This window comes from Aotus nancymaae, unplaced genomic scaffold (assembly GCF_030222135.1).
Source record: "Aotus nancymaae isolate 86718 unplaced genomic scaffold, 86718_ANA_hifiasm-v0.15.2.pri h1tg000017l, whole genome shotgun sequence".
NCBI lineage: Eukaryota > Metazoa > Chordata > Mammalia > Primates > Aotidae > Aotus > Aotus nancymaae.
Genome location: NW_026988429.1, coordinates 53,382 through 81,315, shown reverse-complemented (window position 1 = coordinate 81,315; position 27,934 = coordinate 53,382). Strand labels below are relative to the sequence as shown.

The 27,934-nt window shown below is 42.1% G+C and overlaps 2 protein-coding genes, 1 long non-coding RNA gene and 1 pseudogene across 5 annotated transcripts in view; 1 reads left to right on the top strand and 3 right to left on the bottom strand.

The window, feature by feature from the left end:
* Positions 1-27,934, top strand: part of LOC135275608 (centrosome-associated protein ALMS1-like) — a 271,819-nt gene that overhangs the window by 233,936 nt on the left and 9,949 nt on the right. The window contains exon 23 of one of the 3 annotated variants that reach the window (XR_010343217.1): positions 6,712-6,865. The exons of the other annotated variants lie outside the window; for them this stretch is intronic. The gene's annotated coding sequence lies outside the window, so the exon portion shown is untranslated. The remainder of the gene's footprint in view (positions 1-6,711; positions 6,866-27,934) is intronic. 3 annotated transcript variants of the gene reach the window in all.
* LOC135275612 (uncharacterized) lies at positions 5,212-6,718 on the bottom strand. Its single transcript, XR_010343222.1, has 2 exons — positions 6,402-6,718; positions 5,212-5,500 (listed from the first exon to the last, which is right to left on the bottom strand). It is a non-coding gene; the product is annotated as an uncharacterized LOC135275612 (long non-coding RNA).
* LOC135275610 (tropomyosin alpha-3 chain-like) lies at positions 9,365-10,323 on the bottom strand. Its single transcript, XM_064377822.1, has one exon. The coding sequence runs from the start codon at positions 10,306-10,308 to the stop codon at positions 9,562-9,564; it is 747 nt and encodes a 248-aa protein (XP_064233892.1). The 5' UTR covers positions 10,309-10,323; the 3' UTR covers positions 9,365-9,561.
* LOC110568303 (dihydropteridine reductase-like) lies at positions 22,324-23,166 on the bottom strand (annotated as a pseudogene).

Below are 27,934 nucleotides of genomic sequence, written 5' to 3'. Positions count from 1 at the left end.
TGGTCATGTGTCATCTGGGCCACTTGGAAGAATAATAAAAATGACCCAGTTCATCTCCAAAAGGGGAGGAGTAACTTCTCCTGCACCTCTGGCCATTGTAATCCATTAAAATTGACAGTCACCAATCCCCTGGATCCTTGTTGAAGGAAAGGGAAATCTGTAATAATGGGAATTAATAAAAAAGGACTGGACCCCATGGTTAACATTCTAATTCCAGAAGATATCCAGAAACAATCAAGCCACCTGGTGTTTCAAGTTTTTTATAATATATTAAATGAACCAGTTCCAGAACTCTCCCAGAAAAAAAGAAAGAAACTTGTTCTTTCAGTTAACTGAAAAGGTGGCCAAGACTTTAAAAGTGCATTCTTGTTATGTGTGTGGAGGAACTACTATGGGAACCGGTGGTCACGGGAAGCACGCAAGCTTGTGCCTGCTGACCCTGTCCCTAATGCGACTTATGTGCAAAAGGGCCTGAGTAACAGCTTCTGAATCTTAAAAACCTCCATCACTGGACACTATTGTCTGGCCAGAATAGGAAGGGGTATGATGGTCCCAGTGGGAAAGCTGAACTGTTTGGAACAGAAGCTATATAATGGAACCAGTAAAACAATCACTTGGTGAAGTTTAAATAAGACCGAGACCAACCCTTTCCAAAAGTTTCTCACCTTACAGGCAGCCTGGACCCACCTGGAACTCCACCAGGACTGGGTAGCACCTCCTGGCTTGTACTGGATATGTGGGCACAGAGCCTACACCAAACTGCCAGACCAGTGGATGGGCGGTTGTGTCCTTGGCACTATCAAGCCCTCTTTCTTCCTATTACTCCAAGAACTGGGGAGTTGTTAGGTTTTTCTGTCTACTCGTCACGAAACAAGCAAAGCCTAGTTGTAGGGGACTGGAAAGACAATGAATGGCCCCCTGAGAGAATAATACAATACTAAGGGCCAGCCACATGAGCAGAGAATGGCTCGTGGGGCTATCGTACTCCAATCTACATGCTTAATCAAATCATTCGGTTGCAAGCTGTCCTAAAAATCCTGACCAACAAAACTGGCCAGGCTCTAACTGCCCTGGCACAGTAGGAGACCAAAATGAGAAATGCCATCTAGCAAAATAAACTGGCTTTAAATTACTTACTGGCAGCTGAAGGAGGGGTATGTGGAAAATTGAACTTAACCAACTGTTGCCTGCAAATAGATGACCAGGCCCAGGTGGTTGAAACTATTGTAAGGGACATGACAAAACTGGTGCATGTACCCGTACAGGTCTGGCATGGGTTCGACCCTGGATCAATGTTTGGGAATTGGTTTCCTGCTATAGGAGGACTCAAGACTATTGTTGTAAGTGTGTTACTGATGATAGGAGCATGCATATTGCTCCCCTGCTTAATGCCCTTGCTCCTTCAGATGGTAAAAGGATTTTTTACTGCTGTGGTTCAAGAAAAAATGTCAGCACAGGCCTATTACATGAACCACTACCAATCTGTCTCACCAGAAGATCCCGACAGTGAGGCTGAAAGTGAGAGTGAGAATTCTCACTCAAAAAAAAGAGGGGGGTGAGATTCTCAAAGCGGAGGGTGAGAGGGGAGACCCCCTCGCCTCCTTCTGTTGCCCAGTCTCTACCTCCTTCCTCCCCTCCCCTCCAGATGGAAAGGAGGGTGAAAAAGAAAAAAAAAAAAACCAAAGAACTGGGAAGATGACTCCCTTTTCGGTTCCCAGTGTCTCTGCTATCTGTATAACTTGAAAGAGCTGCAAATAAATGTTTTTTTAAATTGCATTTTAGGTTTTGGGGTACATGTGAAGAACATGCAAGATTGTTGCATAGGTGCATACGTGGCAGTGTGATTTGCTGCCTTCCTCCCCTTCACCTATATGTGGCATTTCTCCCCATGCTATCTCTTCCTACTGGCTGGAACCGGCACTGGGTCATACCCCCACGTCTCCTCCCTTCTGGAAACACCTCTGCCAACTAATAGTTTACTGCCTTTGTCTTGCCTCTGTAAGCCCCCTACCCTGCCAGTCCCTGCTCATGCTGCATATGAATTAGCAAATCAATGAAGCCAAAGGATTGTAAGGTCGGACATCCAGCAAATGGGCAATGACATAGTTTCACCTCAGTTTCCCCTTTAACGTTGTAAGCCTATAAAAGGGGAGAGAAGCTGCTTCTCGGGGAGCTTGGTGAATAAGGCAGTAGCTCCACTGCAGCTCCCAGTGGAATAAAAAGCCACTTCCTTCCTCAGTTCTTTGTTCGAGAGGTTTCTCACCACTTCTGCTTCAAAGGGAACATGCAGATTTATGCCAAATACTAAGCAAGTTGAGTTTTTTATTTTTTAAGCAATAAGGAAAAAACAGGCTCACTCCAAAGTCCCTGTGCTAGGGTCAGCAGAACTTGTGGTATGACTCAGGAGTCATGGGACAATGCTCTCAGAAACAGGGTTAAGGCAAAAAGGGAAAAAAAAAAAAAATACAATGAAGAGCCTTAATTCTTCTTGTTAAGGGAAGAGGTATCCTCTCTCCCTTTTCTTAGAGCATTTTCTTTGGAAAACTTGTCATTGTAAATCCTTCCTCTACCCCTTTGAGGGGCATGCAAAGCTTTTTGACAGCAAAATAAGTCTCTTGTCAGCTTTGGAACACAGGACTGTGTTCCTGAAGGATTTAGGAGCCCAGTCTTTGAAATGTCATCATCAGAGCAGCCAGGACCCTATCTCCCAGTCTCCGTGGGAGGGCGGGAACCCAATGTTTGCTCTGTGTGGTAAATCTAACTCCTGTCATAAAGATAAGGGTTGTTTTTCTTTTGTATGAAGTCAAATAGCAGACACAGGTTGTCGGGTGAATTGAGGTTGCATCTCTGATGAACTCAATTTGACCAAAGGTGCTGCACAGTCCCCTGACATGAGGACTAAGCATGGCTTCTCTTAAAACGTGTGCAGTGGGTTGGACCCGCTGGCTAGATTAGCAGTGAGATTTCTTTCTGTATTTGCAACGTCTTAGCGGATCATTGCCATCTCACTCTGGGTTAATGCTTCTTCAGGGATAAAAGTGTTTTCTTTCTCTTCTACCTCTGCAGAGAGGCTTGCTGGGATGGGAGAAGATTTTGCTTATAATTCTATTTGTCCACCACCAGAGGACAGGCTCTGGGGCTCAGGCAGCTGGGAAGGAGTTGAGAAACTATGCCTAGGCCTTACCCAAGGCTCACACACTCAGTTCACTCAGTTCAGCAGTAGCAGAAATACTACCTGGAAGACTCGATACTGTCTGGAAAGAGGAATTTGTTCCTTTTCATTGCTGACACTCCTGGGTAAGTGTGTGTGGCTGTTACCCATATGCTAGTCCCACCCTCTGCCCCCCTCCACCTCAGGGGGCCCCAGGAGGTCTGGCCCTGCTAGCCCAGGGCACTGCCCTCCCAAGGGACACTGGTGGTTGGGGTTCCACCAGGGTGCCAGCTGTTAGTCAAGGTGAATGTGAATTGGGAGGAAGGAGATGGAGCCCTCCCCTGAGAACCCAACAGGGACAGGGATGGGGTGGGTGTGCCCAGGAAGCCATGGCTATGGGCTGGGGCCACCAACCTGCCCAGGCAGCTGGGGCTAACTTCTTGAAGTTACATTTCTGACTCCCCCTCCCACATGCAGGCTCTTAGCCCACCCAAGGCCTAGGGGCAATGGCAAGGTCATTGTGGACAGTGGTGGGGGGTGCCCTAGGGAGCTGGGGGTTCCTGTGGAGCAGGGTTATGGGTCCCATTCTGGCCACCCCATCTGCCCAGGCTCCACATCTTTCCTGGTCCCCCTGGAAGGACCCTTCTCCCTTGAGCTGATGCACCCCTCCCCGCAACTGGGCTTCCACCAGGAAGAATAGCCCATGTTCTGCCGAGGCGTCCTTCTGAGTGAGCACCCACACCTGGTGCCATCAGTCAGGTCCCTTCCCAGGAGCTGCCCCTGGGCCTGCACTCTCCGCCTGACTGGCTGCACCTGGGCTTCAGACACGTGTCACCTGCCCAGCCCCCGTTGCTGGGTTAGGCCCTTCTTGCCACCCCTCCACTCTTCTCCCTAGGGAACAGCATCATCGCCCACTTCTCATAACCTGTCATTGTCCACCAAGAGAGCAGGGTCCCCCCCACCTGCTTAACTGGCCTCCCCCGCTTGTGTATAACTGGCCTCAGGCAGCTGACCTGGGGCTCCATAGCTCTTGCTGTTGCGGAAAGTCGGGCCAAGGCTGGTGGCACCCACAGGTGTGTTCCTGCTGTGGGGGGAACACCAGATATCTCCTGAAGACTGCTTCTCCTTGGGGTCATCTTTTGCCCTGGACCACCCAGCCCCAGGTACTTTAGGCCAATCTACTGATCAAGGCCATAAGTGCCTGGTAACCAATCAGCAGGGTATCCTCCCAGCAGCCTCCTCAAGGGTGACTGGGTTTCTACCACACCCTAATCCCAGGCCTTCCTCTCAGCCAGTCTGACCCAGAACACCCTATTTCACAATATACTTCACCCCTAGCTCACCTGGCCATTCCCTATCCCCATAGCTGGCTCTAAGTTTTCTTCTTACCTTCTAACCTGCTCGAAATGCTAAGGATATGCATCTGTTGTTGATCTGTATTTAATAGGCTCTGCAAAGCAAGGATCTTTGACTCTTCAGTTCACCCATGTATCTTAAGTGCCCACAACAAGCCTGGCAGGTAGTAGGTGCTTGGTAAGTGTGTGTGGAGTGAGTGAACAACAGACAAGCAGTTTGGGTATTCCCAGTAGGGCAGGAACAGGGAAGAGACACATTTGATTGGGAAGCTAACAAAGCTTAGGCTTCAAAGTCCCTCTTTCCCTGTACCGGCCCGTTACAAAGAAATTTAAAAATCCTACTGTGATTTTATAATTTTATATTTTAAAACCAGGCTCTGAAATGTATTTGCCTCAGGCTCCAAAAAACCTGGATCTTTCTTGATGGCAGTGCTGCCTACTGGATGAAATACAGATTTTAGAGTCAAACAGAGTTGGGTTCAAATCCTAGCTCTGCCTCCAGCAGGTGTCTTAACCTCTCTGAACCCTCTCTCATAATTTGTACAAGGGGAATAACTTCCCCACACTTGTAAGCCTCAACAGGGTGGGAAGGGCACCACCCTGATTGTTAGACTAATTGTATCTAACCTGAATATTAATATATGCATTCCACAGATTCTTTTTTATGTATCCATTATAACATAATTTTAAAAACTGATGACAAGATCTGGTTTTCAAAACCTTTATTCTTTGTGGAGTAAAGCTCATGGTACAAATATCAACAGAGTTGAAGGTTTCTGTGATGGGTCAAGTGAGATGGGGCCTGGGAAATGACTGATACCACAGGATGCAGCAACATGGAGAAGACTAACGGCCTTGACAGGAGTAGCACTGGTGCAGTGGTCCCCAAAGAACTCCTAACAGGGAGGGTTTCACAGGAGAGGAACTGGAGCTGAGTCCAGAAGACACTGTGAAGCAGTTTTGCCACAGAGTGAAACAGGGTGATGCCTGGCAGCTGCAGAGGAGGGTGCAGTCAAAAAAGTTTGTTACAGAACTACCATTTGACCCAGCAATCCCATTACTAGATACATATCCAGAGGAATAGAAATCATTCTACCATAGAGACGTATGCAAATATGCAAACATTCATTGCAGCACTATTCACAGTAGCAAAGATATGCAATCAACCTAAATGCTCATTAATGACAGATTGGATAAAGAAAACGTGGTACATATACACGATGGAATACTATGCAGCTATTAAAAAGAACAAGACCATGTCTTTTGCAGAAATATGGTTGGAGCTGGAGGCCCTTATCTTTACCAAACTAACACAGGAACAGAAAACCAAACACCATGTGTTCTCACTTATAAGTGCGAGCTAAATGATGAGAACTTATGAACACAAAGAGGGGAACAACAGACACCGGGGGCTTCTTCAGGGTGGAGTGTGGGAGGAGGGAGAGGAGCAGAAAAAATAATTTTTGAGTACTAGGCTTAGTACCTGGGTGATGAAATAATCTGTACCACAAATCCCCATGACATGAATTTTCCTATGTAACAAACCTGCACCTGTACCCCCAAACCTAAAATAAAAGTTAAAATAAGGTAAGCTTCTGTTTTCTGGTAAGTAAGTGAAATGATTGTTGAAGAGATCCAGAGGCAAGCCAAACAGTGATGGTGTGGGGGTGGGGTGCCCTTGGGATGGTGCTCTTGATCGGTTGTGAGGGGCTAGCCTGTGTGTGAGACAGTCATGCAAACGGGGCAGGCAGGACTGTGAACAGCGACTGACTGTTCTGTGCTGGGTTTGGCAGAAGTTCTCTCCATTGCCTCTTTTGTTGTGGTTTGGTTTTTAACAATGAACTAGGAAGGGATATTATCAACTAAGAGTGAGGGTCAGGGAAGAGGCATTGTACCTTCGAGGGGAGAGAAGGGATAACCAGGTGTCCAGCAATTGCCTCTTCTGTTCAGTAAGGAGAGAATCTGAGAAGGTGGAGCTGCGGGAGAAGAAGAAGAGAGCCAATGAGGAGCCAGTTTTCTGTGATAAAACTTCCAGGCTTCCCAGGCTCAATATCACCCTGTAGCATCTGAGCTTGATCCTTATCTATAACCCAGCATCCTTCTCTACCCCCTAGAAAGCACCCCTTATACTCGGACACACACAGGAAGGCAGCTGCTAATTGGAGGGAAGACTCACTCATGCCATCCTCAGTCTCCACTCCACAGGTGGCCAGTGCAACGCTCTCACCTCCATCACCTCCAAGTGGTGCTGTCACTCACAGTGAGCCCAGAAGAGCAGGCTGACCTCCACATGGAGCCACCTCATTTCCACTCTTCGCTGCTGGCTGCTGGGTCCACAGATCCTCTAGACCCACCCCTGGTAAGATCACCAGAGGTCTCCTAACTGCCACATACCAGGAATGCTTTCTAGTCCTTAAACATGCTGAGCCCTGAGGGAGTTCCTCCATTCTTAAAGCTACTTGCGGTACCTGGGGGCCATGGTCTGACTGTGTCCCTCCAGAACTCCTATGTTGAACCCTCATCCCCAAGGTGATGGTTTTCAGAGGTGGGGTCTTGGGAGCTGATTAGGTCGTGAGAGTGGAGTCTTCACATACAGGATCAGTGCTCTTACAGAAAGGCTCAAGGGAGCTTGTTTGCCCTTTCCACCAAGTGAGGACACACAGAAGGCACCCTCTAGGAGGAACAGGTCCTCACCAGACATAAGTCTACTGACACCTTGATCTTGGATTCCCAGCCTCCAGAGCTGTAAGAAATAAATTTCTGTTTACAAGCTAAATGCAAATTGTTTACCCATTTATGGTAATTGTGTTATAGCAGCCTGAATGGACTAAGACAATGGGGTCAGACCAAGAGCTTAGACATAAGGGAAATAAGATCAGGGCAGACCTGTGCAAGAGACTCTGGCTCATAGCAGAACAACTGAGAGTCAATGAAAGCATGTCAACTGTGGAAGCTTCTGGGTACAGCAGCCACCCAGCTGCTTCAACACACAGTTCTTCATTTCCTACCCTCTTCTCTCTCGGTTTCTCTTTCCCTCTTTGATGGTTCTTTTTCAAGCTTTCATTTTGAGTTTTCCTGAAATGGAAGCTTTCCTCAAAATGGAAAAGTTGATGTTCCTTTCCTCAAAAATGATAGGAGAAAAAATTGCTGAATGGATAGAATGGACTCTGGATAAGAATGGAGAATTATTAAATGATGAAGTGAATCTGGTTTATGAATATATTTTAAAAGTATACAAAAAAGAATATACAAAAAACTCACTAGAAATCAAATAAATAAAAACCAAAATAAGATCTAGGTTTCCCCTATTATTCTGGTAAAGAATTAAAAGGATGGTATGACCTAATTTAGGAAAAACACCAAAAAATATGCAGACACACACACTTTTGATGGAACACTGAAATGGGAGATCCTTGCTGGAGAATCATTACACAGCATGTCTCAAAATCCTTTTTTTTAAATCAAGACAGAGTCTCACTCCATTGCTCAGGCCAGAGTGCAGTGGTGCAGTCATAACTCACTGTAACCTCAAATTTACGGATTCAAGTGATCCTCTGCCCTTGTCCTCCCAAGTAGTTGGGACTACAGACACCCGCCACTGCATCTGGCTAATTAAAAAAAATTTTTTTTAGAGACTGGCTATATTGACCAGGCTGGTCGCTAATCCCTGGGCTCAAGCAATCTTCCCACCTCAGCCTCCCAAAGCACCGAGATTACAGTAGTGAGCCACCCTGCTCGGCCTCAAAATCCTTTGAAAAGTCTTGATCCAAATTCAACTTCAAGGATTAGAGCTCAAGAAAATAATTTGTGAAATGTGCAAAGATGTTTGTATAAGGATGTTTATCACTGTAAAGTTTATTGGCATAAAAACTAGAAGCAACCTAAAGCGTAACAAGAGGGGACTGGCTCAATAAATCCTGCTCTATTTCTATAGCACAATACCTCACAGCCATAACCAATGATGATGAGGGTTTACTGACATGAGAAACGTTGTCCAACTATAGCAGCAAGCAAGAAAAGATTGTAAAACAGTATGTTTGAATTTATTTTTGGAAAAATTGTATTGGAAAATGATATCTATAAACAAGCATGCAGAGAGAAAAGTGTGAATGGTTCCCTCAAATGTTGGTAGCAGTTAGCTCTGGAAAGAGGAATTATGGGGGGTTCTTTGCATAAAAGATAAACTCTGAAGGTCTTTGCACATTCTAGGCACTTGGCCCTGCTTTCAGACAATGAAACTAAGGCTTGGGAATCTACCTATCTGTGCCTCTACCAACTTTGAGTGTTTTTTTTTGTTTGTTTGTTTTTTTTAGAAAATGTCCTACAATGTGCATTTTATTCCATATCATTATACAATGTTTACATATAGTTATAACTCTCAAGAAAATGTCCTTTACCAATTTTATGTAGTGTCTAAATCTTTCACTTTAACATGAAGAACTGAAAAGAGTGGAAATCCACATTGATTATTATCCTATGGACTGTCATGAGCTGCACGTGTGCCAATTAGAAAGGAATGGAAGTCTCAGAAGAGCAGCGTAGCTTACAGACCCTAGGCTTTAGTGAATTCAGGCATGCGGGATCCACAGTCTCATCTCATAGTAAAGCTCAAGACAAAATAAATTAGCATTGGACAGAGTTCTACATTGTACAATATTGAACAAAAGACCACAGGGGGACCTTTTGTTTAAAGTAGCACCAATCCACACCTGATTGTGTTTCCAACATTAATCTTCCTGTTGACTCTATCATTGGCACTTTGAATGGAACTTTTCTGCTTTAGTGAGGATTCCTATGCTGACCAAGCATACTGTGTTGCTAAACTCTACAAAGTGTGGCAACATCAACCTGGGAAATGGCACATTTAAACCATAATTGCCCTGACATGGATTTGCCTTTTTGTGTGTGTTTTCCCAACCCCCTGACCTAGCTGGTATTTTGTGGATGTTTCTGTGACAGTGGTAAAAGTAAATAAAAATGCATTTAAGGGGTAAGCAGTTGTTTAAAAACAAAACAAAAACAAAATGAAAGAATGTGGTCTCAGCTAAGGAGGTTTCACATGTTGTTTAACTCCAGTAAAGTCTGATCCAGCATCTGATGCATACTAAGGTTTTCTTCTTTGGCATGAGCCACTTTCTCTTCTAAGTCATCAATGCTTTTCTCCAATTTAGTTACTGACCTCTCAGCAAACTCAGCCCGAGTCTCAGCCTCCTTCAGCTTGTCGGAAAGGACCTTGATCTCTTCCTCATATTTGTCTTCCTTCTGCGAGTACTTATCCTCTGCAGCCATTAATGCTTTCAAGGTCTGATCCATTATTCTTAATTGTTCTTCCAGCTGTCGGACTTGGCCTTCTGAGAGCTCAGCCCGCTCCTCTGCACGTTCCAGGTCGCTCTCAATGATGACGAGCTTACGGGCCACCTCTTCATATTTGCGGTCGGCATCTTCAGCAATGTGCTTGGCCTCTTTCAGTTGGATCTCCTGAATTTCCATTTTTTCTTCATCCTTTTGGACTCGACTTTCAATGACTTTCATGCCTCTCTCACTCTCATCTGCTGCCTTCTCAGCTTCCTCCAGCTTCTGCAAAGCTGTTGCCAGACGCTCCCGGGCACGATTCAATTCTTCCTCAACCAGCTGGATGCGTCTGTTCGGAGAAGCTACGTCGGCTTCAGCGGTTTCCCTCAGCTTCCTCTCGTGGTCCAGCTCGCGCTGCAGGCTGCCCGCGCGCTCCTCCGCGGCGTCTGCCTGCTCTTGCAGGCTCCGGATCTTCCTCCGCACCGCCTCCAGCGAGCTGCTCCCCGCCATCGCGCCGGACGGGTAGGCGGGCGGGAGGGCTGCAGTGGGAGCGGCCGGCTGCCGCGCTGCGGACCCGGCTGCCTCGGCTGCCCCGGTTTCCCAGCGCCGGTCCGCCCCGCCCAGGCCCAACTTTGAGTGTTTAAAGGGACTCAGATATGATTGTGAAGCCCTAAAGGTAAGACCCATGTCTTGTTTTATGTTATCATTTCAATTAATCATATTAATGTGTACAATTCAGTGGCATTTGGTACATTCACAATCCTGTGCAACAATACGTCTTCCTGGTCCCAAATTATTTTTATCACTGCAAAAGGAAATTCTTTATTCATCAAGTGGTCACCCTTTGTTTCCCTCTCACCCCAATCCCTGGCAACCACTAATCTGCATTCTGTCTCTATGGATTTGCTTATGTGGGTATTTCATATAAAAGGAATGGTATAATATCTGACCTTCTATGGGTAGCTTCGTTCAGTTAATGTTTTCAAAATTCATTCATGTTGCATCATGCATCAGCACTTCATTCCTTTTTAGGGCTCAATAATATGCCATGTATGTTTATACCACACTTTGTTTATCTGTTCACTTACTGATGGACATTTAGGTTGTTTCCACTTTTTGGTTTTTGTGAATGATGCTGCTGTGAACATGCCTGTACAAGCAGTTGTTTGAATACCTATTATCAATTCTTTCGATGTATATCTAGGAGCGAAAATGCCGGTTCATGTTGCAATCCTGTTTAACATTTTGAGGAAATACCAAACTGTTTTCTAAAGTGTCAGCTGTAGTTTACTTTCCCGCCAGCAATGAGTCTTACTTTACTGCTTGCCTCAGCACTACTGCCTGGATCATAAAGGGAAGAAGCAATAGCTGTTTTTTACCAAGAAATTATTAGATGCTTGGCTCTGTGAGAAAGACATTTTCCCATGCTGTGCAATTTCATGTTCACCACAGCCTTGGAGCTAAGGTCGGTATTAACGTCCAGACCTTAAATGGGAAATGGGAAACTGAGGCCCAAAAACCTGAGGTTTCCTCTCCAAGGCCACACATAGAAAGTGAAAGCTCAGATCTAGTGTAGCTCTGGCTCCAAAGAGCCTGCGCTGTTCTACTTTTTCAGTACAGCATGATAACCCTGCAGGCAGGGGTTTAACAAGTGTTTAGGGAGTTTGGAATTCACAGAAAGCCTCACAAGCCAGGAGAACCAGCTCTGTCTGGAGGCATGTAAGATTCACCCTGCAGACTTCATCACGCCCATCCTGTTGCCAGTGGTCAGGACATACTTGATCAAATTCCCATATGTGACTAAGGCTCTATTTCTTCTTCAAGATCCAGTTTAGTGCTACCTGCTCTGTTCACTTCTGACCACCCAACCAGATGAATCTGGTCCCAGTCCCTCCCTCCTTGGAAGCCTTTGCATTTCTCATTAAGCACTTGTATTGCTGCTGTTTGTTGCTTAGTTAACAATTAACTTGTCACAGTTAATTAGACTAGACATTAACGTTTAACTATCCTGATAAACTATTTTTTTTTTTTTTTTGTCTTTCTATTGCCCCTAGGAACTTGGTTATAATAGGTCATTGTATTTTTGGAGTTGCTGTTATTCCCAGCACTGTTAGGTTTGAGAGCAGCCTGTCAGTGCCACCCCATGCCCATGTCCGGGAAGATCACTCCTGCACTGGAGTAGCCCAGCCTGGAAAGGGGCCAGTGAGGTGGAAGGTAGACAATCCAGGGGCATTACATTCTGGAAGTCTTGGAAGGAAGAGAAAAATTGATTCAGACTCATTAACATAGGCTCTTGGAAAGAACATCATCTCCCCCAATCTCATCAATAACCCATCATCAGATCAGTGCCCTGGACTTATTGTTTGAAGGGGAATGAAAGTAGACAGATCATCCTTGGTTAGATGTCCAGAAATCTGAGGACGATGGTTCTAGCTCTTCAGAGAGGACACATTCTTTAACAAATTCTCTACAAGAGAAGATAATCAAGTCCCAACACTCCAAGTAGAATAATTCAAGTAGCTTTATCGATATAGGTAATCAAAGGACTAAGTATGAAGATGTAGATGGGTAGAGGGGAGCAACAAGGATGGCACAGGAACCCATAGCCCTGAGGAGGAGGGAGAGGTCATTGGAACCTGACCAAGGGCCTGGGCAGAGCAGGCTGTCCTGAGAGCAGGCCTGGGGCCAAACACTATTAATACTGAGCCTACCTCATACTCTCTTCCCTCCACTCCTCAACTTGCTGCTGGCTTTCAGAAAAGTTAAGAACATGCAGTTTCTGCCCTTTTGCTGTTCTTGTTGTTTTGTTATAAAGGGGGGAACAATATTATATGCAACTTTCTAGATATCCAAGTGGAAATCAGGTATACATACCCAGTATATTTTTACCTACTAGTATTCTTATTGGTAATACTTTCTAGATGTTATGTAACTGTAGCTTTGGATTTTCTATTTGATTCAAAAGACATATAAGAGATAATTTTTTCATAATTCCATGTTAGATTTATTGTCACTACTTTTTTTTTTTTTTTTTTTTTTGAGACGGAGTTTCACTCTTGTTACCCAGGCTGGAGTGCAATGGCGCGATCTCGGCTCACCGCAACCTCCGCCTCCTGGGTTCAGGCAATTCTCCTGCCTCAGCCTCCTGAGTAGCTGGGATTACAGGCACACGCCACCGTGCCCAGCTAATTTTTTGTATTTTTAGTAGAGACCGGGTTTCACCATGTTGATCAGGATGGTCTCGATCTCTTGACCTCATGATCCACCCGCCTCAGCCTCCCAAAGTGCTGGGATTACAGGCGTGAGCCACTGCACCCAGCCTGTCACTACTTATTAAGTTATAATTTTCATATATTGTGATTAGAGACTTACTGTGTTCTATTTGTGTTTTAAGAATACATAGAGGTTTTCCTTGTGGCTCAATATAAGCAATCTATGGGTATTTTAAAGGAGGTAGAGCTTCCAAATAGAGTATGACATTCCAGTTACTGTCAGACTCCACACAACAACATTTCAGTCAACCACAGAACATATAAATGACAGCAGTCCCCATGAAATTATAATACTATATTTTTCCTGCACCTTTTCTTTATGTAGATACTTTAGATACACAAATACTTACCAATGTGTTAAAAATTACCTACAGTATTCAGTAGAGTAACATGCTGTACAGGTTCGTAGCCTAGAAGCAATAGGCTATACCTTATAGCCTAGATGTGTAGTAGGCTGTACCATTGAGGTTTGAGTAAGCATACTCCATGATGTTCACACAACAAAATCACCTAACGATGCACTTCTCAGAACGTGCCTGTACATCTATTAAATCATTTTATTAATTATATTAATTACATTCTTCCTGAATATTGATTTTCTTAATCTGTTGAGAACTTCAAAGAGTATATTTTAAGTGAATTGAATATATCGTTTGTTAATTGAATGGTTATATATATACATATATATATATACATTTTTTTTTTTTTTTTTTTTTTTTTTGAGATGGAATCTGGCTCTGTCACCCAGGTTGGAGTGTAGCGGTGTAGTCTCAGTTCACTGCAACCTCTGCATCCTGGGTTCAAGCAATTCTGCTGCCTCAGCCTCTTGAGTAGCTGGGACTACAAGTGTGCACCACCACACCCGGCTAATATTTGTATTTTTAATACAGACAGGGTTTCACCATGTTGGCCAGGATGGTCTCAAAGTCCTGACCTCAAGCAATCCACCCACCTTAGCCTCCCAAAGTGCTGGGATTATAGGCGTGAGCCACCATGACCGGCCTGGTTATATATATTTTTATTTTATGTCTGGCACACCAAAATATTAATGGCATGAATATTAATGACACTTTTTCACTGTAAATTGTACAATAAATCATATAAAATAACTTTTATTTTACATTTTGAATATGTTTTGCCTTTGATTCTACTTCACCCAATACAGTTTTTTAAAATGTGGATTCGCACCATTGTTCTTTGTCCGTCCTTTTACTTTTGGCTTTTCTGAGTCACTTGCTCAAGTGTAAGTAACAACTACTTGATTTTAACTTTTTTTTTCCACCCAATTTGGAGGTCTTTTTTTGAAGTGATTTTACTTAAGATCATTGTTGTAACAAATATGTTTGGTTTAAATTTTATCATTTTCCTTTTTGTTTTTGTTTTTCCTCTTCTGGTACACTTACTAAGTTAATGTTTGTTAAACAAAATTCCATTTCAAACTGTGGGGAGGAGTAAAAAACACCTAACATAAAGTTTTCCATCTTAAGCATTCTTAAGTGTATGGGCCAGTAATGTCAAATATATTCACATTGTTGTGAGACAGATCTCCAGAACATTTTTATATTGCAAACCTGAAATTCTATACTCATTGAATAACAACTTCCCTTGTCCTCCTCCCCCAGCTTTTGGTAACCACCATTCTACTTTTTGTCTTTTTGAATTTGTTGATACCAAGTTTTGAAGATAAGAAATATTTTTTAATTCCTGATTTTGTGTTGTAAGAGAAATAAAACATCTACCCTTTAGTGACTGACTTATTTCACTTAGCATAAGATCCTTAAGATTCATCCATGTTGTAGTATGTGACAGGATTTCCTCCTTTTTTAAGTCAGGATAATTTTCCATGGGTTGCATGTACCACATTTATTTATCCATTCCTCAGTGGATGGGCATCTGTTTTGCTTCCACCTTTTGGGTATTGAGTATTGCTGCTGTGAACATGGGTATGGTATTATCTTTTTGAGTCCCTGCTTACTGTGCTTTTGGAGACATACTCAGAAGAGGAATTGCTGAATCAAATGGTTCTATTTTTCACTTTTGGAGGAACCTCAATACTGATTTCCAGAGCAGTTGTGTCATTTTACAGTGCCACCAACAGCACACAAGTGACCTATTTTCTCCACATCCTCACCAACACTTGTTATTTTCTGCCTTTTTAGTAATAGCCATCCTAGTGAGTGTGAGGTGATATTTCATTGTTGTTTTGATTTGCATTGCTCTGATGATTAGTGATATGGAGTATATTTTCACATGCTTGTTGGCCATTTGTATATCAACCTTGGAGACATGTCTATTCAATTCCTTTGCCCATTTTTAGTCAGGTTATTGATTTTTGTTGTTGTTGAATTGTGAGAGTTATTTGTGTATTCTGTATATTAACCCCTTATCCGAATCATGATTTGCAAATATTTCCTCCCATTCCATAGGTTGTCTTTTACTCTGTTGATTGTGTCCCTGGTGTGGTCCCATTTGTCTATTTTTGCTTTTGTTGCCTGTGCTTTTAGTGTCATATCCAAGAAAGCATTGCCACATTCAGTGTCATGAAGCTTTTCCTCTATGTTTTCTTCCAAGACTTTTACAGCTTTAGGCCTTACACATAGGTCTTTAATCTGTTTTAAGTTGATTTTTTTATATAAGACAAGAGTCCAACTTTATTCTCTTGCATGTGGATATCCAGGTTGCCAAGTATCATTTGTGAAAAAACTGTTCTTTTCCCATCAAGTGGTCTTGGCACCCTTGTCAAAAATCATTTGGACCAGGCACAGTGGCTCACACCTGTAATCCCAGCACTTTGAGGAGGCTGAGGCAGGCGAATAACCTGAGGTCAGGAGTTCGAGACCAGCCTGGCCCAAGATGGTGAAACCCTGTCTCTACTAAAAATACAAAAAATTTGCTGGGTGTGGTGGTGCATGCCTGTAGTCCTAGCTACTCAGGAGGCTGAGGCAGGAGAATCACTTGAACTCAGGAGGTGGAGGTTGCAGTGAGCCGAGATCACACCACTACACTCCAGCCTAGGTGACAGAGTGAGACTCCAGCTCAAAAAAAAATCATTTGACCATATGTGTGCGAGTTTATCTGTCTTCCTGCTACTATCACACTATTTTGATTATTGCACCTTTGGTAATATATTTGGGTTTTGGGTGTTGTAGTTGTTGTTGTTGTTTGTAGAGATGGGGTCTCACTGTGTTGCCCAGGCTGGTATGGTGCTCCTGGGCTCAAGTGATCCTCCATCCCAGGTCTTCAGAAGTCTTGGGATTACAGGGGTGAGGTGATGTGCCCAGCCAGTAATGTGTTTTAAAATCAGGATGTGTTTTCATCCTTTTTGCACTGGTTGCTTCCCATCTTTGTGGATTTCCTCCAGCATTGGTTGTTGTCTTTCAAAATTGTTTTGGTTTTTCAGGATCTTGTGATTTTTACTGACTTCTTGCCATTTCCAATCTTTTTTGTTCATTACTATGTAATATATGTTTCTTTGAGCTGTTTTTCTGACAATTTAGCAGCCATGTCTAATTAACTAATATGCTTCAATCACATTCTCAATCTCTCTCAGACATGAAACAGTATCTATTGACTCTATCATATGAACAATTAAGAAACTAATTACACTTCTCCCGACCTGTGCCCCCACCTACAGATGTTCTCCCAACTAACCAATAATTGTTATATATTGTGGATTTTGTATCAGCTCATTATAGTAGTATTGCTACATTGACTAGCTTTACTTCTGAATTATTGTAGGTTTTTAAGATTTTAAGTCTAGTTACTTTTCTAGGGTATGTCTCAATGTTGGTCAGTCTCTTTTTTTATTGAGATAAAATTCACAAACCATATAATTCATTCTTTTTAGTATATAATTCAACAGGTTTTTGTATATTCAGAAAGTCATACAACCTTCACCACTAATTCCTGAACATTTTCGTCTCCCCTAAAAAACCCTGTGCCCATTAGCAGTTACCTCCCATTGCCCTTGTTCTTGTACTCCCACCTCAGCTCTGGCAACCATTAATTTACTTTCTGTCTCTATGGATTTGCCTATTTGAGATTGTCCACATAAATGGAGTCATAAAATATGTGGCTTTTTGTATCTAGCTTCTTTGACTTAACATGTTTTTTTTTTTTTTTAAGACGGAGCCTCTCTCTGTCACCCAGTCTGGTTCAACTGGGTTCAAGTGATTCTCCTGCCTCAGGCTCCCGAGTAGCTGGGACTACAGGCACCCACCACCACACCCGACTAATTTTTGTATTTTTAGTAGAGACAAGGTTTCCCATATTGGCCAGGCTGGTCTCAAGCTCCTGACCTTGTGATCTGCCTGCCTCGGCCTGCCAAAGTGCTGCAATTACAGGCATGAGCCACCATGCCCAGCAGACTTAACATGATATTTTTAAGGTTGTAGCATATGTCAATACTTCATTTTTTGGTTTGCAGAATAAAATCCATTATGTGGATTTACAACATTTTTTTTTTTTTTTCTTAGACGGAGTTTCGCTCTTGTTACCCAGGCTGGAGTGCAATGGCGCGATCTCGGCTCACCGCAACCTCCGCCTCCTGGGTTCAGGCAATTCTCCTGCCTCAGCCTCCCAAGTAGCTGGGATTACAGGCACGTGCCACCACACTCAGCTAATTTTTGTAATTTTAGTAGAGACAGGGTTTCACCATGTTGCCCGGATGGTCTTGATCCCCTGACCCCTTGATCCACCCCTCTCAGCCTCCAAAAGTGCTGGGATTACAGGCATGAGTGACCATGACCGGCCGTACTTTTTTACTTTCACAAATAATGCTGTTATAAAATTGTGTACAAGTTTTTGTGTGGACATACTTTTTTCAGTTCTCTTGGATAAATACCTAGAAGTAGAACAGCTGGGTCATATGATAACTCTCTGTTTAACCTTTGAGTAACCCCTCAACTATTTTCCAAATTGGATGCACCGTATTACATTTCCACTAGGATCATATTAGGGTTTCAATATTTCCACGTCCTCGTCAATAATTATTGTTTTCTGACTTTTAATTATAGACATCCTAATGAGTGTAAAGTAGCATCTCACTGTGGTTTTGATTTGCATTTCTTTAATGACCAATAATGATGAGCACTTTTTAAGTGACTTTTAGCCATTTGAATATCTTTTTTGGAAAAATTTCTATTCAGATCCTATGCTCATGTTTAAATTGGTTTATTTTTGTTACTTTATTATTGGTTTCGACGTGTTCTGTATATATTCTGAACAGCATTCCCTTATTCAGTATATTATTCAAAAACATGTCTCCCATTCTTTGGAATGCTTTTCACTTTCTTGATGGTATCATTTGCAGTACAAAATTTTAAATTTTGACAAAGTCCAGTTTATCTACTGTTGTCATTTGTGTTTTTCATGTTGTGTCTAAAACTATTGCCTAACCCAACATCACACACACACACACAAAATTATTTCTTTGCTTTCTTCTAAGAGTATTATAATTTTAGCTCTTAAATTAGGGTCTATGATCATTTTTTAGCTAATTTTTGTATGTGATGTGAGGCAGGGGATACCGTTTTATTCTTTTGCATATGGATATCCAGTTGGCCTAGCACCATTTGTTGCAGAGACTTTCTTCCATTAAATTGTCTGGGGTCCTTTGCCAAAAATTAATTAACCATAAATGTAAGAGTTTATTTCTGGACTCTTAATTCTATTTCATTGATCCATATGTCTCTGCATATGCCACCACCACACTGTCTTATTGTTGTGTCCTTATGGTAAATTTTGAAGTGTGAGTCCTCCAACCTTGGTTTTCTTTCTTTTTCTTTCTCTCTTTCTTTCTTTCTTTTTTTTTTTTTTTTGAGATGAACTCTTGCTCTGTCACCCAGGCTGGAGTGCAGTGGCACAATCTTTGCTTACGTCAACATCCACCTCCTGGGTTCATTCAATTCTCCTGTCTCAGCCTCCCAAGTAGCTGGTAATACAGGCACGTGCCACCATGCCCAGCTAATTTTTTGTATTTTTAGTAGAGACAGCGTTTCACTGTGTTAGCCAGGATGGTCTTGATCTTCTTACCTCCTGATCTGCCCACCTAGGCCTCCAAAATTGTTGAGATTACAGGCGTGAGCCACCATGCCTAGCCTGTTTTTCTTTCATAAAATTGTTTTATCTATTTATGGGTCCTATGAACTTTAGGATTAGCTTGCCAATCTCTGAAAAAATAAAAGGCAGCTTGAATCTTGGTAAGGATTTCCTTGAATCTGTAGTTGGAATTGGGGAGTACTGGCATCTTAACAATATTAAGACTTCCAATCTAGGAACATGGGATATATTCCCATTTATTTAAGTCTTCTTTCATTTCTTTCAACAATCTTTATAGTTTTTACTTCTTTGCAGTTTGGCAAATCTGTAATTAAATGTATTTCTATATATTTTATTCTTTCTAATGCCATTGTAAATGATTTTATTTTCATGATTTCATTTCTAGGTTGTTTATTGCTAGTGTATAGAAATACAACTGATTTTTCTATATCAATCACAGATTGTACAAGCTTGCTGAACTTGTTTATCAGCTCTAGTAATTTACATGTGTGTATGTGTGTGCCTTAGGATTTTCTATATAGAATACTATGTCATCTTCAAATACAGATGGCTTTTCTTTTTTCTTTCTAATCTCATGCCATTTTTTTCTTTGATAATTGACTTTATTTGAACCTCCAGAACTATGTTGAATAGAAGTGGCAAGAATGGATGTTCTTGTCTTGTTCCTAATCTTAAAGGGGAAAGTGTGAAGTCATTAAGCATAATGTTAGGAGTGAGTTATTTGCAGATGCCCTTTAACAGGTTGAGGAAGTTCCCTTCTATTCCTAGTTTGTTGAATGTTTTTACTATGAAGGGTTTTTTTTTTATTTTGCCAGATGCCTTTTCTATGTCTATTGACATGATTATATGTTTTTCCTTTATTCTATTAATATGGTATATCATATTGATTTATTCATACAATGAACGAACACTGCATTCCTAAGATAAATCCCACTTGGTTTTGATGTGTAATCCCTTTTCTGTCCTCTTGGATTCAGTTAGCTAGTAGCTAGTATTTTTGTAGGATTTTGCATCTGTATTCACAAGAGATATTGGTCTGCAGTTCTCAAGTGGTATCTTTGTCTGCCTTTGATATCAGGATAATACTGGCCTACATAGAAGGAATCAGGAAATGATCTTTCTGGTTATGTTTTTTGTATGAGATTGTGAATAATTGGTGTTACATCTTCTTTAAATATTTGGCAGAATTTATCAAGGAAGTTTGGTCCAAGCTTTTCTTTTGGAGAAGTTTTCTAATTATTAACTCAATCTTTTCTCATTATAAACCAACTGAGAGTTTCTGTTTCTTCTTGAATCTATTTTGATCATTTCTTTTTTTTTTTTGAGATGGAGTCTTGCCCTGTTGCCCAGTCTGGAGGCCAATGACATGATCTCAGCTCACTGCAACCTCCGCCTCCCGGCTTTAAGTGATTCTCCTGCCTCAGCCTCCCGAGTAGCTGGGATTACAGGGGCGCGCCACCACACCAGGCTAATTTTTTGTATCTTTAGTAGAGAAAGGGTTTCACCATGTTGGCCGGGTTGGTCTCGAACTCCTGACCTCATGATCCATCCACCTTGGCCTCCCAAAGTGCTGGGATTACAAGCGTGAGCCACCGCTGCTGGCCTGATCATTTCTTTATCTAGAAATTTGTCTACTTCATCTAGGTTGTCTAATATCTTGGTATATGATTGCTCATAGTATCCCCTCATCCATTCTTAATTTTAGTGATTTGAGTCTTTGGTTTTTCCTTGGTGAGTCTAGCTAAAGAATTCAGTTTCTGTTGAGGTTTTTAAAGACAAAACTTTTGGTTTCTTTAATTTTCTCTAGCATTTTTCTAATCTCTACTTTATTTATTTCCTTTCTAACATTTAGCATTTTCCTCCTACTTGTTTTAGTTTTAGTTTGCTCATCTGTTTCTAATTCCTTTTTAAAACAATTTCAATTTTTATTATAGATTAAATGGCACATGTGCAGGTTTATTACATGAGTATAATGCTTGACACTGAGGCATGGGGTACAAATAATCCCCTCACCCAGGTGGTTAGCGTAGTACCCAATAGGTGGTTTTTCAGCCCATTTCCTCCTCCTTTTCTCCCATCTAGAAGTCCTCACTTTCTATTATTTTCATCTTTATGTCTATGTATATACAGTGTTTAGCTCCTGCTTATAAGTGAGAACATGCAGTATTTGGTTTTCTGTACTTGCGTTAATTGGTTTAGGATAATGGCCTCCAGCTCCATCTATACTGCTGTGAAGGGCATAATTTTATTTTTATGGCTGTGCAGTATTTTATAGTATATATGCACCACATTTTCTTTATCCATCCACTGTTCGTGGCCACCTAGGTTGATTTCATGTCTTTGCTATTGTGAGTAGTGCAGGAATGAGCATGTGAGTGCATTAGTTTTTTTGAAAGGATGAATTATTTTTCCTTGAGTATATACTACTGGTTATATACTTTGAATATATACTACTGGTTCAGTCACTGTATAAGGCAATTGGGAGATTTCTCAAAGAAGTGAAAAAGAAGCACTTTTTGAGTATATACTACTGAGTATATACTACTGGGTAGTGTATACTCAAAGAAGTGGTTCTTTTTCACTTCTTTGAGAAATCTCCCAATTGCCTTATACAGTGGCTGAACCAGTTTGCATTCCTACCAACAGTGTATAAGCATTCCCTTTTCTCTGAAGCCTTGACAGCATCTGTTATTTTTTGACTTTTTTTTTAAAACGAAGTACATTTATTAGGATCAACATTCTGAATATTCACAAATAGTTATCTTGCACACTTAACCTTAGGCCAGAGAACACAGGGCAACCACACAGGAAAAGGATACCAGGACAGAGTCCACGGCGTTTTGCTTATACCACAAAAGGAGTTTTAAAGCAGTTTAATTCAAGGCTGCAAAAACTACGTCTGTGACATAAACATGACATTCAAAAATAATTCAGCCTTCAAAATGTCTCCAATACCAACAAATCAACAAAGTAGTCAAGATGACAGCCACTGTCAAGGACAGATAACAGTCTCAAAAGCAATCCAACATGACACCGATATAGCAGGGGCAATGCAGAGACCTCCCTAGCAGTTAACACAGATTGACAGATGCTATTTGCAGGCTGCCAGTCTCGCATGCTTTTACTTCACATAAATGTATTACACTGTCCTAGAAGAGCAAATGCACATTAGGTGACAGAAAAATAGGACTCATTATCTCATACTACAAACTGGGGTTACAGAAAACGCAGGGCTAGACAAGGCCACGCTGAGATAGGTTAGTGACGTTTTTGGCAAGCCCCTCACAGGAGCACTGAGATGAGGCCTAAAAATACCGGGGTGAGCTGTCCTTCCTTCCGTGTTTACCACCTGGATTAGGCTTCCGGAGCTCGGTTGGTTTTTCCCTGTGATCCAGTCATGGAAGGTTTCAACTAGGAATTCTAAGGGTGTCCAGGAACTGAAGTCAGCCTCAGGCATTGATTTCCTGTTCATTGGGGTATCCAGGGTAAGCGGGAGCACAGCGATGGCGGCTGACCCGGACGGCATGCCGCTGTTCTTCCCGGCCAGGCTCTGGCAGAGCTGGTGAACGGCACCCTTGGCCATGCCGTACCCGATCATACCAGGAGTCCCATCCAGGGCAGCCTTTGTGCCAGCCAAGGTCAGGAGGCCGCCTTCCTTGAGATGCTTGGTAGTCAGGTGGCTAGAGATGGTGGACGTCCACATGCTCTGCTTCCACATCAGGTCACAGTTCTTAAAGAGAGACTTGGATTTGGCATTGCCCCCGGCCCATCCTCCAGCAACGCAAAGAATCATGTCCACCTTCTCTTCACCCAAGAGCTTTGCAACCTCAGCAGTCACCTGGTCAGCCTGCTTAGTGAAGGAGTCAGTCATTTTAACAACAATACTGTCGCTGGCCTCTTCATTCTCCACCACATCAATGCTGGCACCCCACCAGTTGCGGGTCCGGAACGCCTGCACGCATGGAGAGCCTAGCGCCCCCCTGCCGCCCTACACCAGCACCCGACGCGCCTCGCCCGCAGCCGCCGCCGCCGCCATCCTGCTCCTGCACGCCTGGTTCTCGCAGCTCCATTTTTTGACTTTTTTAATAATCAGAATTCTGACTGGTGTGAGATGTTATCTTGTTGTGGTTTTGATTTGCATTTCTCTGATGAATAGTGATGTTGAGCATTTTTTCATGTTTGTCAGCTGCTTTGACATCTTCTGTTGAGAAGTGTCTTTTCCTGTCCTTTACTCCCCCCACCTTTTTAAATTTTTTTGAGAAAGGGTCTCAGTCTGTCACCCAGGTGGGAATGCAGTGGCACAATCTTGGCTCACTTCAACCTCCACCTCCCAGGTTCAAGCAATTCTCATGCCTCAGCCTCCTGAGTAGCTGGGATTACAGGCATGCAACATGCCCGCCGACTAATTTTTGTATTTTTAGTAGAGATGGAGTTTCAACATATTGGCCAGGCTGGTCTTAAACTCCTGGCCTCAAGTGATCTTCCCACCTTGGCCTCCCAAAATGCTGAAATTACAGGTGTGAACCATGGTGCCCAGCCCCTTTGCCCATTTTTACAGATGGACTTATTTGATTTTTGCTTTTAAAATTTTTACATTTCCTTACAGATTCTGGACATTAGACCTTTGTTGGAAATGTAATTTCCTAATATTTTCTCCCATTCTATGAGTTATCTCTTTATTGATAATTTATTTTACTGTGCAGAAACTCTTTAGTTTAATTAGGTACCAATCGTCAATTTTTTGTTATAATTGCTGTTCAAAACTTGGCCATAAATTATTTTCCAAAGCCAATATTGAGAAGAGTATTTCCTAGGTTTTATCCTAGGATTTTTATAGTTTGAGGTCCTCCATTTAAATCTCTAATCTGTCTTAGTTTTTTTTAAATATAGTGAGAGGTGGGGGTCCAGTTTTTTAAATATACTGAGAGGTGGGGGTCCAGTTTCTTTTGCATATGGCTAACCAGTTCTCTCAGCACCATGTATTAAATACAGAGTTGTTTTCTCATTGCTTATTTTTGCCAATTTTTCAAAGGTCAGATGGTTGTAGGTGTGCAGGTTTATTTCTGAGCTCTCTATTCTGTTCCATTGGTCTATTTGTCTGTTTTTTACCAGTACCATGTTGGTCACGGTAGCCTTATAGTATAGTTTGAAGTTGGGTAATGTGATGCCTTTGGTTTTGTTCTTTTTGCCTAGGATTGCTTTTACTATTTGGGCTCTTGTTTGGTTCCAAATGAAGTTTAGAATACATTTTTCTAATTCTGTGAAAAATGATACTGCTATTTTGATAGGGATAGCATCGAATCTGTAAACTGCTTTGGGAAGTAAGGCCATTTTAACAGTATTGAGTCTTCCCATCCGTAAGCATGGGAATTTTTTTCCCCTTCATTTGTCATCTGATTTCCCTCAGCAAAGTTTTATAGTTCTCCTTGTAGAGATCTTTCACCTCCTTGATTAGATGAATTCCTAGGTATTCCTAGATGAATTCCTAGGTATTCCCCTTCCTAAGATATGACTTTTTTGTGGTTATTGGAAATGGGATTGTGTTCTTAATTTGGTTCTCAGCTAGAACGTTATTGATGTAGAGAAATGCTACTGATTTTGTATCCTGAAACTTTACTGAATTTGTTGATCAGTTCCAGGAGCCTTTTGGTGGAGTCTTTAGGGTATTCTACATAACTCATGTCATCAGCAAAGAGATAGTTTGGCATCTTGTTTTCCTATTTGTTCATCAGTTCCAGGAGTAAACTGAGTCCAGAAGCACATCAAAAAATTTGTTCACCACCATCAAGTATAGTTTATTCCTGGGATGGAAGGTTGATTCCACATACGCAAATGAATAAATGTGATTCAGAAGAATCACATTTTTGCCAGTTTTTCAAAGGTCAGATGTGAATGAGAAGATTGTGTATTCTGTAGTTGTTGGGTGGAGTATTCTCTAGATGTTTATTAGCTCCAATTGGTCAAGTGTCCAGTTTAAGGCCAGAATTTCATTGTTAGTTTTTCACCATGTGGGTGCTTCCCAGGGGAACACAGAGCTGTGCCACTAACATAATTCAGGTAGAGGTGGGTCCACTTTGCTTGGAGCCCCAACTGGTGCGTCCCACACGGCTAGGAGGACCAGGAGTGGGTGGAGTCACCTGCTCCACCATCTGAGTGCTTCCCAGGGGAAGACAGGGCTGTGCCCACCTGAATTGTTCGGGCGAAAATGGGTCTGCTATGCAGGAAGCCCCACCAGGGATGCACCTCCTGGCTGTGAGCAGCAGGGGTAGCAAGAGTCACTCACTCCACCATCTGGATGCTTCCTAGGAGAACATGGGGCTATACCCATCTGCAGAGTTTTTAGACAGAAGTGGGGTCACTGTGCTAGAAGCTGTCATCAAGCATTGTCTTGTGAGGTGGAGTTGAGCATTCTTACCACCACAACTGCAGCCTGTGTTAGAGGTATGGCAGATGGCACCAGGCTATTCTGGGGTCCAAGGCCTATGGCGGTCTCTTGTGGACTTGAGTGTTGCCTCCGTAAACACTCTGGGCAGCTGTCTGTAACAGTCTGTATGCCTGGGGTCAGAAGGAATCCCCCATCCCAGGATTGTACTGGTCCCTGCGGGAAGTGTGGATCCCCAGGGACTCTCGCTCGCTATGGAAACCATTTAGTTGCCCATAGTAATCTGGTTGAATTCTCTTTAACTGCCTTATACATGTTTATAAATTGCTGTTTGAATCCCCTTCCTAAGATATGACTGGTAATTGTGTGTGATTTGTATTAATTTCATTCCTTGGAGGTTGGGGAAGCCAGAGAGGGAGTAGGTGAGTCTAGGACTCTGTACAACCTCCTGAAGTGACATTTTTCTCTGTGATTGTTTTAAAACTCACAGACCGGTGGCTGCTTTACCAGTTGCAGGGTAAGGGAAGTATCTAGTTCTATGGGACGTGCCCTCGAGGTTTTATTTTTGTACTTCTTTACAGTGGCTGTTGTCTGCTTTGGTGACTTACCTTGTGCACAATAATATTGCTGGGCCTGATTTCTTTTCTAGCAAATCTTTCTAATGCAGCTAAGACATTTAGATCTAAGAGAGAATTTTCCAGACCTTTTTCTGATTTCTTTCTGGCTAGAAGGGGTATGTAATTAATCATCATTCGGGCTAGGGCAGAAATGCGCTTTTCTTTTTTAAACAGGGATCCATGTCTCTAGTTGAGAAGTTTATCTCTTTCTTCTGGGCCACTTATGACCTCAGTCACCTTTTCTACCAAAAGTGGGATGTCAGTAGGGTATTTGAATGTAATGACTCACTTTTCACCCTCTGTATGTGTGATCCTTTGTGGAGAGAGAGCTGTGTCTTAGCTCTAAATCTGTGATATGAGTTGAGCCCCTTCTCCAGATTCTGAAGATTCTTTTCATATTTGGTTTCCTTTTGTTTGTATATTTCAGTTACGGAAGAGGAGATTCATTACGCCTGCCTACTTCCTAAAATCCATCATCCGTTTTCTCAGTGTTTCTCCTATTTACTCAGCTTCTCCGTTTCTATTGGCTGCTTCCTCCTCACTGGGACCATGCTTGAGTCGTTCCTCATCATGGACTGGGGAGGACAAGCATGACACCATGGCTTCTGTTGATGTTTCTACCGCCTTACATCTTTCTATTACCAAATATTTTCATAAAAAAAAATATTGTATTAATATAAAGGTAAAAGGATAAATGTAAAGGGTTCAGACAACATAGAAAATAAAAAGGCCTTGGAATTCATCCATAATTCTCCCCATCCTGAAATAGTTCTGATTAACATTTGTATATATAATCTTACAGTTTTATATTTTATGATTCGCATACCTTGTTTTAATTTAAAAAATGGAATTATACCAAGTGATTTGAAACTCTTATTTCCAACTTTTGTTTGTTTTGAAACTGTTCATTTAATATCATAATTGACATCTTTCTGTGTTAAATACAGATTTATGTAGTCATTTTTAATTGCTTTATGGGTTCCATTGTACACTTATACTATTTAATTAGTTCCCTACTAACAGATATTTAAATCATTTAAAATATTTCTTTTTCATTATCTATGATTGATTAATAGTCTTTTTATATCTTTTTGAATTCTTCTATTTCCTTGAGGTATATTTTTGAACATGAAATTTCTGGGTTAGCTAGTATGCACATTGGAAACTTTTAATCTTCACAGAAAAATTGTCCTTCTGAGAGGTCTAATCAATTATTTGCTTACCCTGGTCCGTGCTTGCCAATAGCATTGCATGACTCTTGTTCACAGTTGCCAGTCTAACAGGCCAGGAATATGTTATCTGTTCCAATTCACATTTCTTTAATGACATCCACTGAGTTTTTATTTTTTGCTGTATCTTTTTGACCATTTATATTTCTTCTTCTTTGAGTTGTCTTGTCTTTAGACTCAATTTCCTTAGATGTGTTAATGCCTTTTTTCCTGAGCTTGTATACTCAGGACATTTTTACCTTGTACATTTGAGGGTTCAGGAGTCACCGTAAGGGAGTAACTGCAGCTGCTTGCTCCTCCCTCCTGCCTTGGAGGACCCCTCCTCCTTATTTGACTGGCTCTTTCTGTGTTTCTCTCTGCCCCATGCTGTCTCCCCCACTGTCGTCTCTGCAGTCCAGGCGCTCTTCTCTCTCTGTGATCTCTTTGCACTCTGTCTGCTTCTCTGTTCTGTCTGCCTCTGCTCACCCACACGTGTACTTGTGCCCTGCATCCGCCACCCTCGTTCTCTCTGGTTGCCACTGTGTCTGTTGTGTGTCTCCACTCTCATTCTGATTACTCTTTCCTCCCGACCCTTAT